The sequence below is a fragment of the Ursus americanus genome, chromosome 5 (genome assembly GCF_024610735.1).
Source record: "Ursus americanus isolate L20-20 chromosome 5, mUrsAme1.1.p, whole genome shotgun sequence".
Classification (NCBI taxonomy): domain Eukaryota; kingdom Metazoa; phylum Chordata; class Mammalia; order Carnivora; family Ursidae; genus Ursus; species Ursus americanus.
In genome coordinates, this window is record NC_142131.1 from 32445558 (window position 1) to 32466517 (window position 20960).

General features: G+C 41.2%; 1 protein-coding gene across 4 annotated transcripts in view; it reads right to left on the reverse strand.

The window, feature by feature from the left end:
• The window catches only part of ARHGEF28 (Rho guanine nucleotide exchange factor 28), a 297126-nt gene that overhangs the window by 108436 nt on the left and 167730 nt on the right, over positions 1-20960 (reverse strand). The window contains exon 1 of one of the 4 annotated variants that reach the window (XM_045809752.2): positions 9065-9368. The exons of the other annotated variants lie outside the window; for them this stretch is intronic. Within the exon in view, the coding sequence (XP_045665708.1) occupies positions 9065-9149 (85 nt within the window). The 5' untranslated portion in view covers positions 9150-9368. Of the gene's footprint in view, positions 1-9064; positions 9369-20960 lie in introns of those variants that run through there. 4 annotated transcript variants of the gene reach the window in all.

Consider the following 20960-nt stretch of genomic DNA (forward strand, 5'->3'; position numbering starts at 1 on the left):
CACAAGGAGCCCTATGAGTAATTCATATCCTGCAGAATCTTCTAGGAAAACACAGGCACATAAAAATGATTGTATACAGTTCTAAAGTCACAAGGAGCTTTCTAGAGCTATGCGTTTTTACCCCCGCCACTTAATATCCTAAAAAGTAACTGAGTTCTACTACCGACAAGGAACTATGTGAAAGGTTTCACTTTTTTTTTTTGCGGGATAATTGACATTCGTTACAGGTCAGCAACAATGATTCGAGGTTTGCATATATTGCAGAATTATCACAGTAAGTCTAGTTAACATCCCTCACCCTACGTAAGTTTTTTCTTGTGATGAGAACTTTTAATATCTACTCTCTTGCCAACTTCCAAATAACTTATTTTTTGTGTCCTCAAAAGAGCATGTGGAATGAATGAGTGAATGAATGATGAAAGCCACGCAATGCCTGGCATTCCTCCAAATTGTTCTTGGTTTCTCCTGGTTGGGAAACTCTCCGGAATTCTGTTCCATTATCCTGAGCAACTCTAGGCACCTCTGGATAGGTTAGTATGAATGAGAGCTGGATACGACACTGGTTACAACTCATAACCAGGTTTTCATTGGCAGGGACAGAAGAGATCAAAGAAATGAGACATGTGGTTTCCCTGCCTGGGGGGAACAGAGTGAAAGGCCAGAGCTACTCTGAAGGTAGAGGGGCTTTTTATGATTCTGTGTGGGGCTCTGCAGGAGTCCACCTTGCAGGCTCCCCGACGGCACCACAAAGAAAACCACTGTCAGGAACACTTAGTGGGAGAGTAAGTTCAGGCAGCAAGGCGAGCAAGGGCCAGCCTCCCAGGGCTGCCCCCCGTTGCCTAAGTGGTGAGATGGATCCCTAAGATCCCACAGGCCTGTGAGAGGTATAATAACGGCGGAGTACTTATGGCCTGCCATGGAGCCCACCGTGGCACCAAGGGAAGGACCCTGTAGCAGATATTTTTAGAGAAGAGCCTGAGCCAGCAATCTGGGACAGAGGTTCCAAGTTGTCTATAGTATAACAAGGGTGAGGCCAAGTCACTGAAGGAGAAAGCACCAGGAGAAATTCAGACTGACAACAGGGAGAGGATCCAGTTGCCCGGATGTGGGACAGAGATGTCATAACACCCCAAAACACAATACTCATGCCTCAGGGAAGAGTCCAGGCCAACAGATCTGTAGCAGACACTGGGAGGACATACAGGACACTCAAAGATGAGGCCTCCTCCTATGCACCACCAACTGCCCCTACCCTCACCAAAAATCACATTCAGTACCAGCTGGGCCAGAAAGAGGAGGAACATGAAGACATGGGAGAAACTGGATATTTTACTTAAAGAGACTGAACGGTTGGTGAAAATAATGGTTTTTATTATTGCATCAGACAAGGTTTAATGCATTAGACTAAAATACACCCTTTCCCCTCCCCACTGCCTGGGGTATAGGACTTTGTAAGAAAGATCAAATCTATTACAGACAAAATAAAAAAAAAAAAAGACAAAATAAAAACTGTGTGAGTAAATTTGTACCACAATACACTTAATATTTACTGCCTGCTTTCTGTGATCCAGGCAGTAGAGGCATGGAAATAAGTCATCCAGGGCACCTGGGTGGCTCGGATGGTTAAGACTCTGCCTTCAGCTCAGGTCATTATCTCCAGATCCTGGGACCAAGCCCCATGTAGGGCTCTCAGCTCAGTGGGGAGTCTGCTTCTCCCTCTCTCTCTGCCTCTCCCCCTGCTTGTCCTCTCTCTGTCTCTTGCAAATGAATACATAAAATCCAAGCAAGCAAGCAAGCAAGCAAGCAAGAAGTAGGTCATCCAGGTTCTGTCTTCAAAAAATTCAGTGGCTTAGGGTGAGACACTTAGTATTAGCTGTGATGCACTAATGAGGCATTTATTACAAAAACATGCAAAACCCAGAGAGGCATAAAGGATAGAATGATGAACTCAGGTGTACACCTCTGTTTACTGCAGCATAATTGACAATAGCTGAACTATGGAAGCAGCCCAAGTGTCCATAGACTGATGAATGGATAAAGAAAATGTGGGATATTTATACAATGGAGTATTAGTAAGCTGTAATATGAATGAAATCTTGTCGTTTGATACAACATGGTTGGAGCTAGAGGGTATAATCCTCAGCAAAGTTACATCAGAGCAAAACAAATACCATATGATCTCACTCATATATGGAATTTAAGAAACAAAACATATGAGCCGCAAAGGAACACAAAAGTGAGAGAGACAAATCAAGAAACAGACTCCTAACTACAGAGAACAAACTGATGGTTAGCAGAGGGGGGGTGGATGAGGGATGAGAGAAATAGGATGGGGATTAAAGAGTACATTTATGATGGAAAAAAATTTAAAAACTTTAAAAGAAAGAATGATGAACTCAAGGTGTTCAGGGAAGTCTTATAGGAAACAGCAATAACAATAAAAAAAAAAAAAAAAACACCTTCAAGCTGCATCTTACGGACAAGCCGGAGATTTCTAGTCAGAAGTGGGAGCAATATGCGCCTGAATTCGCTGAAATAAAAATAAAAGGGGGAGAGAAAAGACTGACTGAAAGCATGTGAGGACATGTCATAGAACAACAAGAATTTAACACCCAAGCCTTGAGAGGACTTCAGGGAACAGAACGAGGGCCCGGAACCTAGCAGGACCCCACAACGCAAGTGGTTCTCTCTATACATGTTGGCAGCATTTCCTCCTGCTTTCTCCCAGCGAATGGCTTCCATTCCCACCTTCCGGCACGGCCACTCATGAAGGGAGACATGTCCCTCCAAACTCCAGTCTCAAGAACCCCAAGGTAGGACTCTGAATGGCCAAGGAGGGATGCAGTGATTGGCCCCGGCCTGGGCACGATGCCCAGCCCACGGCACCCAAGAAGGCAAGGTCATGTGAGAAGGTGGCAGCATCATTTGGACCCATGGCCAGAGCGGCAGAGGGGCCCCCCTCTAAACAATACGAATGTTGTTCAGCAAAGGGCAGGAGGACAGTAGGCAGACAACAATAATCATCTAGGCCGATGCAGCACTTGGCATCTCTCTACGTTTCCATAACCCCATGAGTCAACAGTGTATGAGCCTGGGCTATTTTTCCAACACGTTGATACATTCAATGTATGTCTAACTCCGCCCATTTGCTTGGAGGGACCACCTGCCTATGAAAACCCTACCAGTTCACCACAGGCTATTAAAATGACATCCCTTTCAAACTGACACCTTGAACTTCAACAGTAATTTTTCCTAACTTCTCCTATGGGATTTATCACTTTCTGGCTTAATATATCTGAATAAACCCCTATTGGATATTGCCCCAAACTGGAGTGGTAGGGAGGTGCCCCTGAACATGGGATAACTGGAATAGAGCCTTCCTTCCATTATAGAGATTAATGCAGAAATACATCTTCCCCAGGAATTTAAGCTAGCCAAAAAAAAAAAAAATCAGTTTCACATATTTGGCCAAGTATTTGTTGAACTAAAGGAAGCCCCGGGGGGTATGTAGCTATGTTGTTTGGCAAGGGGCTTGTAATCCGCCTCCTTTCCTCTGCTGACCAAGGTAGGCTTCCAGGCCGAGTCAGAAATTAAAACTGCCCTGTTCTCAAGGTAAACACTATCTTCATTGTGAGCCAACAAAATCTTAGCAGGTTATGTCACCTTTAAGAAAATGTTTCTCTTCCTCAATAAGGATTTTTGTAGTGACTTATTCCCCCTACGGTGTTCAGGCATCCTTTGGGGGGAATTCTGGAACTGAATACATACATGCACATGGAAGTCTACTTGTGTGTCCAGTGAAACTTTATGAAAGAAGAAGGGAAAACATGGAAGAGAACAAGTAAAGGCCATGAAATAAAAGTCATTCACCTTTGAAAATTATTATCCGACCTTCTGAAATGTCATCATACTTTAAATACTTGCTGTGTCAGGGGATTATTTTTCAGACTGTGTACCTGCCCTCCTAAATGAGTTTATGGAAAAGGCCAAAACAGTGGTCTGATGATTCTCATCTCCATTCCCAGCAAACTCAATCCCTCTAACTTGACTTTCTTTTTTCCTTTTTAAAAAATATTGTATTTATTTATTTGAGAGAGAGAGAGAGAGAGAGCATGAGAGCGGGCAGGGTCAGAGGGAGAAGCAGACTCCCGGCTGAGCAGGGAGCCTGATGCAGCACTCGAACCTGGGACTCTAGGATCATGACCTGAGCCAAAGGCAGTCGCTTAACCAACGGAGCCACCCAGGCAACCTAACTTGATCTTTCTGAGACAAACCTGTGAACCTTCCAAAACATACTGAACGCTCTCCCATCCCATCCTTTTCTCAATTCATCCTGCCTCTTCCTCTCCTCAGCCAACTACTCAGTGCTGCACACATCTGTCCCTCTCAACCTACCCAAGCAATGGTGTGCAGCAGGACTCTATACTTAAGTGTGTGGCTCTGTCAGGACAGAGAAATGGCTCCAGCACTTTATTCCTCCAGAATTTTCACCGCCCACCTCTTTTCCCAAAGAGTCACAAGACAGGGAGAAGCGAGGATGGTGAGACAAAATGGCACGTTCGAACACAGGTAGCTACCCAGTGAAGTTCATTATCCCTTCCCTCTACTAAGAGATGGTACAACATACTGGGAAGAATGAAACCTCTCAAGGCAACATCCTGGTTATCGGACTGGCTCTTCATTGATTGGCCTTTATGCTGGACCACTCCTCTCCCTACTCTTGGGCCTCAGAGCCCCCAGCTGACAAATGAAGGCGACAACCACATCTATCTAACATGCACATCTTTCACAAGCTAACACATATGAAAACACCTTATTTGAATGTCACTCATTTATTCATCCTCCTTCCTTATTCCACCACCTTAACTGTTCCTTGCATTTCCTGACACGGTCATAGCAATCACTTTAAAACTCGCTGAGCTTCAGGAGCCTCAGCTGTAAGGCAGAGGTATTAGCTATCTTACAGAGTTATTTTGAGAATCGGATATCCTATACGCAAAGTGCCTACCACTGCTTGGTAAATAGTGGCTACGATGATGAATAAAGCGCCACAAAAATCTTATTTTGACTACAGCTACACAAGATGCGGTCCACCTAAGCTCTTCAAGGCTATGAAGCTTTCTGTGAGGTCCAGGCTCCTTCGTCTACTGCAGACTGGTTCTGCACCAGCACACGGGGGGGAAAGGCCCTCTTGCACGCTCTGTGTCATGAGAGAGACACAGGATGTGAGCTGGAGTCGGCGAGGGGACAGGAGTTGCCTAAGGGATGAAAGGCACTGGGTCCTGATGATTTATATTAAACAATGCATATTAAAGACTGAAGACTGATTATGGGTTAACTGAGGTAAGGTCCAATCCCTGCACTTTTTAACCTTTGATTTATAAACATTAATTTTCTTGGTTCAATCTCCTACTGAAACCAACAAAACAAAAGTCCAGGCATTCCGGGAATCGCTGGAGCAGAACGGTCACGGACGCTAACCCACCCCAATCACTAACCACAAGGTTCCCAGTACGGCCTGTCCTGAGGCTACTCGTGGAATGACAAGGGGCAACTCTGGAGAATCCCAGGATATTTCTGAGGTAGCCTGGTGTTACATGCTTTCACCTTCTGCTTACATCACATTCCCTTCTAGACGTGGTCACTTCCAAAGGCGCTACTTCTAAGTTAATACTTTTCTCTTCCATTCTGACAGCATGAGGGTAAGAAAGCACTAGATTCACTTCTTAGTTGATGTAAGTATTGGTGGGTTTCTGCTCAACTAGATTTCCCCTTTTTACCAAATCCTCTCTATTTTCACATCTCTTTATACAAGCCAGTAGTGTGTACGTGTATGTGTGTCTATCAAAGAGCAGCGATAATAAGGACAGGATGGGGTACTGAAAGACAGAATACTAACAAGGGGGATCAGGACAGAGAAAGTATACTGTGAACAAAAGAGAGTATTTCCAACAAAATATTTGAGGTTTAGCTGATCAGGGAGAAAATCCAAGCCTTCAAAACCTCCTTCCTGACTTCCCAAGTGACCAGAACTTACTTTGTAAGAATGATGTCAGTGCTAACTAGAAGAATGAGCAAGCAATACAAGCGACCTTAGCTTTAAAGACAGACAAAAATCATTAGATCATCCTATAAGAGACTGGAGACCACAGTTCCGGCACCAATAGGCCACTGGGCTGAAAAAATCCAGTTTCTTGGTGTTTCTCCCACTATACAGAGATGGCATGTCTGGATCCTGTGAGACGTGCTAACATCCCTACAAACAGGGACAGTATCTGTCTGGTTCACCACTTCGCCCCACCCTCTCAGACAATGCCTGCCATCTGGAAATGCCTGTTGAACACATGACCACTTCTCCACCACTTCACCTCTTCAGACCCATCACACTCATCTGTAGTGTGAGGTAGGTGAACCAGGTCATCTCTAAGGCATACGGTTCTGGGACTCTGTCTCGCCAACAGTGTAGTGTGACCAAACCCACTCTTCACAACTAGGCCATCATCATCTCGTGACAAACGCAAATAGGGGACTCAGACAATTCCCAACTCTGCTACCAACGTTATTTCCACTTGTCATTTCTTTATTAGCTGCAATAGTTAATTATTCTCAAATCCCAAGTACCTGCTTTCACTTGAATTGAGTTTAATTTAAGCATAGCTATGTTATGACTTCTTGCTGTAGCTCAGACTGGCTGTGCTCCAATTTTAGATTTCAAAGGCGAGCGTGATTAATGCACTCCCTATAACCCCACTGGACTCTTGAGCTCCTCCGCTGGTCTCCTAATCATTAATCCCACATCTCCCCAAGTTGTTAGGCTATGCAGGCCCCCAGCTACATAGGCATCCGGTCAGTCTGCCAGGCACAAAAACATATGAAGATAGTTCCCCAAGCTGAAATGAGTTAGAATGCACAAAGATTTCATAGTCTTACAGAACAGCAACCTGCCCTCAAGCCAGTCTCACCGTACCAGAATATTCACCCCAAAGAATTAATGACATAGTGTATCTCCCCACTTTCAGAATTTAGAAGTTTTTTAAAACTCTTATTTGGAAATAATTTCAAACTTCCAGAAAAGACAGAAGAATGGCACAAAGAACACCAAGATAGCCTCTTTACCCAGATTTACCTATTGTTAACATTTGACTCCATTTTCTGTGTGTGTCTGAGCATGCCCTTACATGCATACGCTTGTGCTCTCTCTCTTAAATCAAGTTTCTCCTCCTGAACCATTTAATGGTAAGCTATATTTATCATGGCCCCTTCCCCCAAAGAAGAAATTAAGTTTTAAAACACAACAACAGGGGCGCCTGGGTGGCGCAGTCGTTAAGCGTCTGCCTTTGGCTCAGGGTGTGATCCCAGCGTTCTGGGATCGAGCCCCACATCAGGCTCCTCCGCTGGGAGCCTGCTTCTTCCTCTCCCACTCCCCCTGCTTGTGTTCCCTCTATTGCTGGCTGTCTCTGTCAAATAAATAAATAAAATCTTTAAATAAATAAATAAATAAATAAATAAATAAATAAATAAATAAATAAATAAATAAATAAATAAATAAATAAAACATAACAACAGAAGGACGCCTGCACGGCTCAGTCAGTTAAGCATCTGCCTTCGGCTCAGGCTGTGATCCCAGGGTCCTGGGATCAAGTCCCGTGTCAGGCTCCCTGCTATGGGGAGTCTGCTTCTCATTTTCCTCCCCGCTCATGCTCTCTCTTTGCTCTCAAATAAATAAATAAATAAATAAATAAATAAATAAATAAAATCTTAAGGGGAAAAACCTACAACAGAAAAGTGGAACGTTGTATGGCATTTTTAAGGCCCCAGTAATAGAATTTCAAGGATGGCAGCTGAGCAGCATTGGGAATTTATTCAGCTTGAGGCTTTCTACCAGCCCTGGATGTTTAACCAATCTTATTCCTGGGGGTGGCCTTGATTCTATTCAAAGAGCAAACACACACATGCAAAGACACACACACACTCCTCTATTTTATTTTAGAAGGAAAAAAGGTCCTTGAGGCAAACTACATATGTTGACAACTGCCAGCCTCCATTTTTCTCATCAAAAAGCAGGGGGTAATTCAATAGGTCATTCTGTTCCAGCGAATAGAGAATTCTGCTCCCCAAAGATAAAGCTAGAGACAGCTCACTTTCAGAAACATCCCTTCTGCCTTGAAGCTCATGAAAATGTTCCTTTCTCCTTGAATTAAAAACACAACTACCTAACTCCCCATACGTGATAAGGGACAGATGGGTCACTAACTTTCTTGTTCTGGTAAATTTCAGAAGGCCAGGGTGGCCACCTGCTGAGGCCAGCTGAGGAGACGACAGTGGAGACTGAGGACACCTCCACTGTACCCTCACACCAACTCGTCCCTTGGTTTCTAAGGCCTGGACGGCAAGAATGACTTCCAAGGGGGAACGAGTGGCATCAACACCCTACATTATTAATCATGCTACAGATAGATGACTTTTTCCTTTGGCAGTAAAGCATTTTGCATACTTGGTAATTACTAATAAACTTTTTAATACAGGACTAGATCCCCTGGAGATACACAGGCTTTCTTGTTTAAATTACTTTCTTAAAATCCCTTCCTTGGAGCAACTATAAAACCAATAGTCTAAAATGGAACAATCTTCTTCGGTAAAGAATTAAAAAAAAAAAACGAACACCCACTTGAAAGCACAAAAGCAGCAGAGGCAGGGTATCAAATATGTGCATAGTTCTTTAAGTCAACAGGACTCTCTATTGTCAAGGTAACTCCAAGGTAACTCTGATCAAGTCAATCTGCAACATTTCCCTTGTACTGAACTCCCCCCTCCTTTTTCTAAAGAGAACTGCACATGTACGATACAGCACAAAGGCAGAGTCAAAGTGAAAGGAACCGAAGAACAAGTAGGTTTACCTCCGGAGCCTCTCGGGAAAGAATTTTTAGAGTGAGAGTGTTATACAAACATGTGTAAACTTGCACTTCAACAGAAAACAGTCTGGCAAAGCAACAAAGAAAGGTAAGAAGACAAAGCTCCCTGGCTTGGCTCGGAGGGAAATACAATAAAAGAATCGGGGATCTACCTTGCTTGGACGCCCTCCGGCGAATCTTCATTTTGGGGAAGGAAGGCCACGAGTAGTTAAAAGGGGAGTCAGAGTCAGAATCCATCTTTTCGTTTTGCTTCAATCAACGGATTCAACAGGAGAGACTCAGGAAGAACTCGGGCGTCCCCAGCCAGGAGGCGAGTCTCCCGAGTCTCCTGTGTGATGTCAAAGGAAGGAATGGGGCTGGGTGAAAAGCTCCCGCACACGGGGAGGGAGAGGCAATAAATGTTTTGCTTCCTTCAGGCGTCCAGGCATGTAGACGTAGAAGGAGGCTGTAAATATTAAAGCCAAACTAGGGAAGTAAAAAGAGGAGAGAGAGAGGCAGCTAAGAGTTGCACTCGTACATCACAGTCCAGTTATTCAAAAGGTCACTGGGAGCAAATGAATCATTAACTCCCTCTTCTCGTGGCTGGAAAGGGAAATGAAGAAGAAAGGTAACTGTGAATTCAAAGAGAGCTGCCTGGGGTTTAGGAAAAGGCTCCAAATGCAGGCACATGTTTTGTTTTGGAGCTAAAGGACCACTCTTGGGAAAGCCACCCTTGCACAGTGACAGCAGGGCTGAGGTTCCCAAGTACGGATGGCCAGAAAGCTCAGGACACTGGCAAGTAAAAGCCAGCATCCCCAGGGCAGGGAGTTTTCCAGAGCAATCAGCTTTTATACCACTGATAGTATCAGCAGCTTTTTGGATTCTAGGGTCAAAGCAGCTCTGATAATTCCTTTATTAATCTAGTCTCTCCATCCTTGTAAAGCTAAAGTAGTTGAAAGCTTTAAGTGTTATAGAGAATTATGCTCATTAAATACATGAAAAGTCATCTATTCCTGTTTAGCACAATTGGGGCATTCTGCTTCAATCGTCACCAAGTTTGGCTGTCAACCACAAGGATTTGGGCACCTTGAGAGCTTGGCTCTAAACCTGCAGTCCCTCTCAACAGAGCTGCTGACTAAGTTACTGCAAACCCAGAATTCCTACTTGGTCCCCGGTCCCTGTGAACAACCCTCTGGCAATCAGCAGTTGTAGAAGCCCACGACCACCGCCCCCTGAACTGGGACACTGTTCTTCCCTGCTCTCCACAGACACAAAGATACACGCGCCCCGCATAAGCTTAAGCACAGCAGCCAAGATTTGTCACAGAAAAAAGCACACCCCAAGTCTCAGAGGGGAGCCTCTTCTAAGCATTTACTTAGTACTATCGATAGCAGGAAACGGTGTGTTTTCTTTTGTGAGGTCATCTGACACCCAAATAAACTAAGACTGTGGAAACAATATGAAGGTCTATATGACTCTGCAGATCTGAAGCATGGCAATATGCCTTAGTTAACATTCCTCTTTACTCTAGGGGTGCCTGGGTGGCTCAGTCGGTTAAGTGACTGCCTTCGGCTCAGGCTGTGATCTCCAGGTCCTGGGATCTTCCGGCTCCCTGCTGAGGGAGGGCTACTCCCTCTCCCTCTGCCCCTCCTCCCACTCGTGTGCACTCTCTCTGTCAAATAAATATTTTTTAAAGATTTTATTTATTTATTTGACAGAGAGCGCGAGTACAAGCAGGGAGAGCAGTAGGGAGAGGGAGAAGCAGGCTCCCTGCTGAGCAGAGAACCGGACGTGGGGCTCAATCCCAGGACCCTGGGATCATGAGCTGAGCCGAAGGCAGATGCTTAACCAACTGAGCCACCCAGATGCCCCTCAAATAAATAAAATCTTTAAAAAAAAAAAAAATCCTCTTTGCTCCAAGTATTTCCCAAACTGTTGGCTTTACCATGCCATGCTGTGCCAGAAACGCGATGCACAACCCATTCCCTAAAGCTCACCCTGGCTGGTTGGGTGGGGAGGGGCTGAGAGGTCCAGATATACAGCAAGGGGAGAAACCACTTAATTCCATATTCAAATCAAAATTAGAATCACATGAATCACTCCTATGTTTTTTATAGTTTGCTACATAAATATAACATACAAATAACAAAATGCAACTAGGAGACTGTTGGAAGCACTGTAAGTCAAAATTAATATACGTTCTACTTTGTGGCCTTTTATTTGAAAAATAATTATGTATTTTTCTTAATTAGCTAGATGCAATTTTAAGAATATATTATTCTCAATCCTTACTTCAGGTAACAGAGTTTTAGTGCACATGAATCTTTATAAGAAAATAAACTCTTTGAAAATGAGTGTTTCCATTCATTCTCAGTTTTACAGCTTAAGGAAGTGCCAGGGACACTATAGGCATGTGATGAATGAGTGAATGATTTACACTTATGAGTCTTAACCTATGGATGGAAAAACTTTACATGTCATCTGTAAATGTTATTTAATATCCTGATTGAAAATACGTATTTAAAAAATTTTTTTTAACTCAAGCATAGGTGACACCCAGTGTTATATTGGGTTCAGGTGCAGAGGGTGACTTAACAACTCTGCGTGTTATGCTCAGTAGAGCTACCACCTGTCACCATACAACACTGCTACAGTTGTATATTTGACTATATTTCTTACGCTACAGAAAATACATAGCTTTGCAAGAGTTCCTGCAGCTTTGTGTCAAGTGTTTAAAAATATATTTGTATTTTAATCATCATAATAGTAACTTTACTTGAAAAAATAAAAGAGCAGGACTTAGGAGTCAACAAAGCCCAGTGTCCTGCAAGGCTCCAGGCAGTACTTGGGATGCAGATAGATCCATGGACCCTTGGCTGCCTCAGAGAGGTCTGTAGACCAAAGAAAGGGATCCTCCACCTGTTGAGACAATCATCAAACTGAAATGAAAGTGTTGGATCAGGAGATAATATTACCTTTCTTGTTTCTCAGGCATGGTTAAGTTTTAAAGCCACTTAACCAGGATAAATCCCCAGGTCAACAAATTACTAGAGCTGCTCCTCTTTGACCATGAGGGATAGATCAGAAGAAAGTCAAGACAACCCAAGAGAAATCTGAAAAAATCTTTGTAAAATACATTTCTAGTAGTTGGGGTGCTAAGTAGAGTCCTCTTTATCTAGTTCTTCCCAAAGCACAGGCCTTGTTGACCTATAATCTATCAATTGATTATTGATATAAAAATTATTCAGACAATAAAAAAGAACTACCCCAAAAAAAAAAAAAAAAGTGAGAAGCTCAAGAATATTTTCTATTCTTATTTGCTTTAGTTACCAACATTTTTAAAGAATGAAATGATTGCCACTGACAGCTATATAGCATTCGGTTAACACATAAAGTGAAGTAGAAAATATTGTCTGCACACCTCTATCTTTAGGACAGCTCATTTTCTTACTCACCAAAGACTTTCTCCCAAATGTGGGTCATTTATCCTCCTTGTTTTCTAGAGTAATTAACTTTTCCCCCCATTATACAATATGATCGCATTTAAATTAATTCAAGATGTTATTTACATCTCATTCATATTCAATGGATTAATTTCTTTGTTTTCCCTGGCTGATTCCAACTGCAGTTGGCAAAATTCAAGGATATATCCCCAAGGCCACTTTCCCATCAGGATATCCTACAACTATTACAATGCAAGAGTGTGAATGATTTCATCAGCTTTACTGTGCCTCCTTTGATTAGAAAATCCTTAGAAAATTACCTCCATAAGGCTACAACCACCCAGGGCAGATGCTGCTGCCTTGAAGTTTCAGCTGTCGGGAAGACCCACGTGTAAGGGAAGCTTCCCTTGATTCTCCCCATGTCGTAACAATACGTCACCTACCTTTCGACCTTGGTGAAATTAATCTTCCTTAGAAGGATATTTATATTTTGATTTGAATTACAGGATTTGTACAGTTTTCTTATCCTCCAGTGAGACCCAAAATGCTCTGAGTGCAAGAGCTATGTCATACTCATATTTTTATGGAGCCACAAGCTAAAAAGGGAAATTGTGGGGTTTTGGAGCCATATATATCTGGGCTTGGAGAATGGCTCTGTCACTTAATTACTTAGTGTCACTCGTACTTTCTGATCCTCAGTTGTCTCAGTTAAAATGCAGTCATAACATCCATACTACCAAGAGTTATAAGGATCAAATGAGGTCATAAGGGTAAAGAACTTAATGTAAGTTTTCATTAAGTTTTAGTTTAAATATTAAATAAAGTTTCCCTTTCACTGTATTCTCTTGTACATTATAGACACTGACGTATCCCTAAGTTTACTTCAGAAGTAATGCCTTGACTTTCTGAGCTGAGACATGCAAATGTGCAAAGAAGTTCCAAGACAATCATACCAAGACTGAAAGAGGAGGAAGATTTGCTTTGCTTCTCTGCTCCATTGTTTAACAACTAGAGACCACAGGTTTTAACACTGCTAGCCACCATTCTTGCAAAAAGTCATTAAAAACCACAGGCAAGAGGAGGTAAGACCCCTAAATGCCAGGACAAGCCTATCCTGACTCACTTCAGCCAGCACAGTGGCAATGTAATGTAGCCTTAGGTGAAAATCAGAGATAGTCAGAATCTTCCTCGAAATCCCTCAGGAGGCACCACGTCATCTCCTGGAGTTCAACACAAGCAGTTCTTCTTTGCTGGAGAACATTGTGACTTTGGTTATGCACCAAGAGAAATGCCTGCCTCTTATTGAGAGACCATGCTATACGGAAAATAAGGATTTTTAAAAGCCTAGCTCATCTATCCACGTGCTAAGGATACACTCACTCTGAGAAGCACAGTGGGAACAGCACATTCACATCTCCACTGTCACCCTCACTCAGGGACATGGCATTGTAAGTATAGTCATCCCAAGGTTTGGATGATTATTTTTCTCCCTACTTCCCCATTCTCTCTCTGTTTTTAAACAGAGCCCATGAAATTGATTTCACATAAAATGGACATGAATTGGGAATATGGGGCAACCACTGTTGTCATACACTGGAATTCTAGGATGCCACCATTTCCTAATGCCACCTTATTTTAAACGTAAGAATACTTTTTATTTCATATCTATCTTTATTACCTTGATTTATTTGAATAAAAAACCTTTCAGAGGTTTTTATATGACCGTACTGTCTAAGGGTAAAAACTGGATAGACCCTAGGCGTCCATCAAGATGACATCACTGTATTATGACATATCCACGTGTAGTGTAAGCAGAAAATATCCAAAACACTGAGGATAGGAAAGTAGGTTTCTGAACAAAGTAACATATTCAAGAATTACATTGTCAAGTTTTCCACCAGCGGTTAGAATAGCTCCAAGTATCAGTTTCTATTCAGATGATACTCTTAAGAAAAAAGACTCTTCGTGGAATTCTGTTTTAAACCTTGAAATCCTTGGCATAACCTAAAATAAAAGAAGTAGAACAAACTGGCTAAATTTTTCTGAAAAATGAATTAGGAGAAAGTCTGACTCTACCATGGAGAGGCAGCTTTGAATCCTGAATGTGAGGGGTCCTAGAAGTGTGAAAAGAAAGGAGATGGGCCATGAGGCTGGAAAGAGCAAGGATGGAGGGATAGTCACATGTCTTGTCATAGCCTCGGGAGAAAGATTCCTCATGGTGGGAAGAGCCAGGGCACTTAGGAAGAGCAACATCTATGTTTTAAGTTTTTTCAGCTCATGTTCCAATTCCCATTTTCCGAAACCCTTCCCAAAAAAGTTTCTTATACGCCACAAAGTTCAACTTACTGTCCTGTGGGCTTGTATAGGGTCATTCACATGCACATAAGTGAGCTATGAGATAGAAAATGAGCAAAAAACTTAGTCCTAACGTAAACTCAAATCTATCAATTCCACAGTTCTGAAGCTAAAATTCCCACAAAATGTAGGGGATAATCTTAGTTTGAAATAAAGGGTGACTGATCTTGTATATGCTACTTGAGTATTGTTACTTCTAGGCCCTCTCACCGAACAGAGTAAGGAAATACCTCCATGTGTGCCCTGACCTATCTATATACATTATCTACAAATATTTCTCTATGCAACCATGTGTATCTACATTAACTAATCATGAGTGCATACTAATGTGGCCAACTCTAACTCATCAGCACACAGATCGTTCTAGCCTCCTCCCCTTGGTTATCCACCCACTCCTACCCACTCCAATGTAACAATAATGTCTATAATCCATTTGCTTAATTGTTCATTTCCAGTGCACTTTTACAGTGGTAGAAAAATTGTTAACCTGTATTCCTGTGAGAAACAACTTTATCACCTAGAGGACAGTGTTTATGTACAGTTTATTTTGCTTTTATTCTTACCGACTTTATTCATTTCCAAAGTTGCTGAGGTCTGAAACCTTCTCATCTCTTACAGTAAGGTAACTCATACATTTTTAATAGATGGTTTTGTCATATTCTGCCTCCATCAAAGGAAAGAATCCTCCAACTTCATTTATTATTTGAACACATTAAAGTTTACTTGTGTGCCATAAAGTTCCCTGAGTTTTGACAAATGCAGTTCCATGTAACCACCATTATAGTATCATAAAGAATACTTTCACCACTCTAAAAAAAACTAACAGTAAAAAAACCCCACAATGACAGGAATGTGTAGAAATGACAAGGAAGCCAATCAGAAGAACTCCCCATTGAGAAAGCTAGACCATTTCTCAACAACAAATAAAGCAGTACTAAATTATTATTCCAAGTGTCAAATACCCATGAATGCATACTGACATACGTGATGGAATAAACAGATGGGGAAGTATAAGTCTCCCATGTAGAAGAGTTCCCAGTTATTTATTTGCCTGCAAGAAAGTATACACAGGACACCCTACCCCTGAAGTATGGGCTGCACATCCTTCCAAAAAATATGCAAAGAGTAGTGGGGAAGAGTAACGTTACAGTGAAGAAACCTGACAAATCCTACCTCTGCCACATAACCAAGGTCATCATTAATAGTTTCAAGTAATGTTGATAGCATATACCATTGATGTGATGAAAACGGCATTTTACCTCTGTGGTCTTTCTCCTAAAATCCTACGTAATTATGGGAAAAACATCAGAAAAATACCTATTGAGGGACATTCTACAAAATATCTTACCAGTAGTCCTAAAATTGTCAAGGTAATTAAAAACACGCGAAGTCTGAGAAATTCTCACTGCCAAAAGGAGCCTAAGGAAACATGGTAACTAAATATAATATGGTATCCTGGATAGGATCCTGGGATACAAACTGGAAATTAGATAAATCTAAGGAAATCTAAATAAAGTATGGACTTTAATCAGTAATAATGTATCAATATTGGTTAACTCATTTGAATAAATGTGCCACAAAATATGTTAATAGGGGAGGAGGGACATGTGGGAACTCTCCATACGATCTTTACATTTTTTCTGTTAATCTGAAATCTGTTCTAAAAATAAAATTTAAAAAAAAATTAAAGGATGCAACAAAAAGTACAGAATCTATATTCACTCAATGTTTGTGGAATTCATGCTAAAAGACTGCATCACTTATTCATATATTGAATTCAGAATTCAAGTCATGCATAAAAGTCCACTTTCTTTGGCCTAAGGTATTACGTGAAGTAACTGCATAGTTCTCACAAAGCTAATTAGACATTAAAAGATGATATGCTGAAACTAATTTTAATTTTTCATAAACAAATACTGTCTCTTTAGAGTTAATAGGTTCCCAAGAGGCAACCCCAGGGAGAGGCTCCCACGTGCACCTGAGGGTTGGTGCATCTACCTCAGATCACAGAAATCTTATTGGCAGATAAATCTCATGAGCGTGGATGAAATCCAGCGAGCTTACTCAAAGTCTTCTACTCAAACTCTAGATGACTTTAACTTTACTCTGTGATTTTTTTTTATTATTTTAATTATTATAAAGAACCATTTACTACTGGATCTCCTGTTCAATTTGTGATGGTACCACTTCTCTATACTTTAGCTCATACACATCCTTCCTCAGAATCTCATACTATGAAGAATAAATTCTGTTGGCTTTCTTTCTCATGTCTGAAGTAAAGGGCCATGTTTCATAACAAGTCTTCTCAATTAGGCACTCTAAAAGTTAAACCAACTTGTCCTAATAAATTGTTAGCTTTCATGCCAGGCAATACTAGCTCTAACTTAACTGCCCTGAAGTCTCTTCTAAGGGATTAACCACTGGTACTCAAAAAAGAGCAAGCCTAAACTCACGTAAGCACACTTACACTGCAATCAAGCCCAGAGCCCAATGATCCCTCTGTGAGAGCATTCCTTCATTAAATGTCTGGACACAGTAGTATACTCAAGGATTTTAGCACAAGAAAGGGGAAAGAAATCTGTGGCTGGAATTTTAACTTCCCATGTAAAACCTCTAAATACTATTTCCAGAACATATTTCCTATTTTTCATTTGTTTGTTTTATAATTAGTAGTTTCCTTAATATTTTATTTTTGTTTGAACTTTATAATCTAATCATTTGACTTAAACATCAAAATAGAATCTTTAGGGATGGAGCCTATGTGATTTACTCACTCACTAAGCTAGTTTATTTGGAGTTGGGGATCTTATTTTGGAGAATGAAAAGGTAGAATTCATATATAATAAGGAAAAGATGGTCTCTTTAACAAATAGTTTTGGGAAAACTGGACAGCCACAGGCAAAGAATGAAACTAGACCACTTTCTTTCACCACACACAAAAATAAATTCAAAGTGGGTTAAAGACCTAAATATGAGACCTGAAGCCATGAAAATCCTTGAAAAGAACACAGGCAGTAATCTCTCTGACATCAGCCATGGCAATATTTTTCTAGATATGTCTCTTGAGGCAAGGGAAATAAAAACAAAAATAAACTACTGGGACTATATCAAAACAAAAAGTTTCTGCACAGTGAAGGAAACCATCAACAAAACTAAAAAGCAACTTAAGGAATTAGAGAAGATATTTGCAAATGACATATCTAATATAGGGTTAGTATCCAAAAAATATAAAGAACTGATACAACTTAATACCCAAAAAAAAACCCAATTAAAAAATGAGAAGACATGAACATACATTTTTCCAAAGAAGACATACAGATGGCCAACAGACACGTGAAAAGATGCTCAACATCACTCATCATCAGGGAAATGCAAATCAAAACCTCAGTGAGTTATCACTTCACACCCATCAATCAGAATGCCTAAAATCAGGGGCGCCTGGATGGCTCAGCCGTTAAGTGTCTGCCTTCGGCTCAGGTCATGATCCCAGAGTCCTGGGATCGAGCCCCGCATCAGGCTTCCTGCTGGGTGGGAAGCCTGCTTCTCCCTCTCCCACTCCCCCTGCTTGTGTTCCCTCTCTCACTGGCTGTCTCTCTCTGTCAAATAAGTAAATAAAATCTTAAAAAAAAAAAAAGAATCCCTAAAATCAAAAACACAAGAAACAAAAAATGTTGGCGAGGTTGTGGAGAAAAAGGAACCCTTGTTCCCTGCTGATGGGAATGCAACCTGGTGCAGCCACTCTGGAAAAGCAGTTCCTCAAAAAATTAAGAATCAAACTGCACTATGACTGAGCAATCACAATACTGGGTATTTACCGCCAAAATACAAAAACACTAATTCAAAGGGATACAGGTACCTGGATGTTTATGGTAGCATTATCTACAACAGCCAAAGTATGGAAACAACCCAAATGTCCATCGACCAATGAATGGAAAAGAAGATGTGGTATGTATATACAATGGAATATTATTCAGCCATAAAAGAGACTGAAATTTTGCCACTGGCAACGGCATGGATGGAGCTAAAGAGTGTAATGCTAAACAAAGTAAGTCAAAGAAAGACAAATACCATATGATCTCACTCATATGTGGAATCTAAGAAACAAACAAACAAGTGAAGAAAAAAGAGACAAATCAAGAAACAGACTCTAAACTATAGAGAACTATTGGTCACCAGAGGGGAGGTGGGTGCAGGGATGGGCGAAACAGGGGATGGAGATTAAAAAGTATACTTATCATGATGAAAAAATAAAATGAAAAAAAGAAAGGAAAAGAAAATTTAAAATTCAGAGAAAAAAACTGCCATTCCCCCCACCCCAAGTTACATTTCAGAAATTAAGTTGGTTCGTTGAATGAAAGCAAAAGGCAGTTTGGCTTGTACCATGAGTACAAACATCAGGCATCCGTGTAAAGCCCTTATGACATCAGTATAAACCCAATTCCCTTCATCCCCATCTGTGCTCCTGGAAGTCAGATAAATGCCTCTGACGGCAAGGGACAATCACAGGATTCCTTCTTACTACTTTTCAGTGATTAATCTTTACACGTTAATCATCTCATTTAGGCTCAGGTACTTAAGAATTTATCTCAGTTTTTTTCCCCAAAGTTTTTACATTTCCCATGCATCTATGAGGGTATTGATGATGCTACTCATTGAAACCTGCAAACCCAATACAAATTGGCTTCCACTAATTGCTTTTGCCATCTATTGCAATAAAAGTAGAACCCCATTTCCCCAACTCCAAAAAGATGGAAAACTCAGGAAGTCAGGGGTGATCAGCAAAGCAGAGCTCCCTCAAGGAAGTAGGAAGTATGTTCATGGTTCTCAACCTTGGACCACAACTGAGAATCACCTGGGGAACTTCCAGAACTTTAAGTGTAGGCTACACTCCAGACCGAGTAAATCAGATTTCTCTGGGAATGGACATGGGTTTCAGTATTATTAGAACTCCAAGGGTAATCCCAAAATGCAGGCTGCGTTTAGAATCACAGGATAACAGAATGCCTATTCAACTCTTAACCTTAACTGACATTTATTTTGCCTTCTTTACATTGGTGAGCTAATAACAGGCAGAGCGTAAGACTCCTGGTTCGATCAGCCAGGAGATTTGGGGCTTCCAGTTTAACACAGTACTTGCGTGGTTTTCTTTTTAATCAGAAGAAAAGCAACATGATACTATCCACCTCTAGCACGGTTTTAGTTTCTTCATGGGTTCTAGTTTATAGTACATATGAATCTAAAAACCCCACAATTCTTTAATTCATGGGATAGAATTCTGCCAATAAATATTCCAATTGTCTAATTTAAAGAAAAGGCTTTATTCGCATTCCACAAGCAGAGTATGTCCAAAAATGAAGCCACAAATAGAACAGGTGGAACACTCATGGTAAAAGACCCAAACAGAGCTTGTAACATTCAGCAGAATTCCAATAAGTAATTTCTTCTACCAAAAACAATGTTTAAAACCTCAACAAGTGTAGTAAGAAAATTTCAGTGAAGTCAACAGAAGGAATAGGAGTCCGTTTTTACAAGTAACTTTGCATTCCCAATGGTCTTGGGGTATTTCTCCATTCCTAGCCCCAGCCCCTTTATTTCAAAATCAAATCACTGATAAGCTTTGGCTTGTGGTAAAGAAATGAACACTGCCCCCACCCACCAAAGGAATCCACAGAAGATTCTGTAGCCTGGGGCATAGAGAAAGATCCGCCAAAAACCAGACTTCAAAACTTCTTTTTCAGAAGGATGAGAGCTCTAAGTTTCCTTCTCCCCACTTTTTAAAATATTCCTTCATGTTTTATTTCACATTCTTGAGATCTCAACATAGATACACATGTGTTACTAAATAACAGCCAACAGAGGGCCAGCTTCTACTGACATGGGTCCCAGATCTTTTTTTTTGAAATATTTTATTTATTTGTCAGAGAGAGAGAGAGCGCGCACAAGCAGGGGGAGCAGCAGGCAGAGGGAGAAGCAGGCTTCTTGCCAAGCAAGGAGCCTAATGCAAGACTCAATCCCAGGACCCTGGGATCAGGACCTGAGCTGAAGGCAGACGCTTAACCGACTGAGCCACTCAGGCATCCCATGGGTCCTAGATCTTAAGATTCCCCACTGTTTGGAATCATCTCAAAACTGTTCCCACAAACAACTTAATAGTGCTGTTTTATATGCTTGTATAACTTAGTGGCATTAATTTCATTTCTAAACTTTTAGTTAATATAAGAGAATAAAGACAAACCTGATGAGCCCTACTTATTTGGTGCTTTACGCCAAA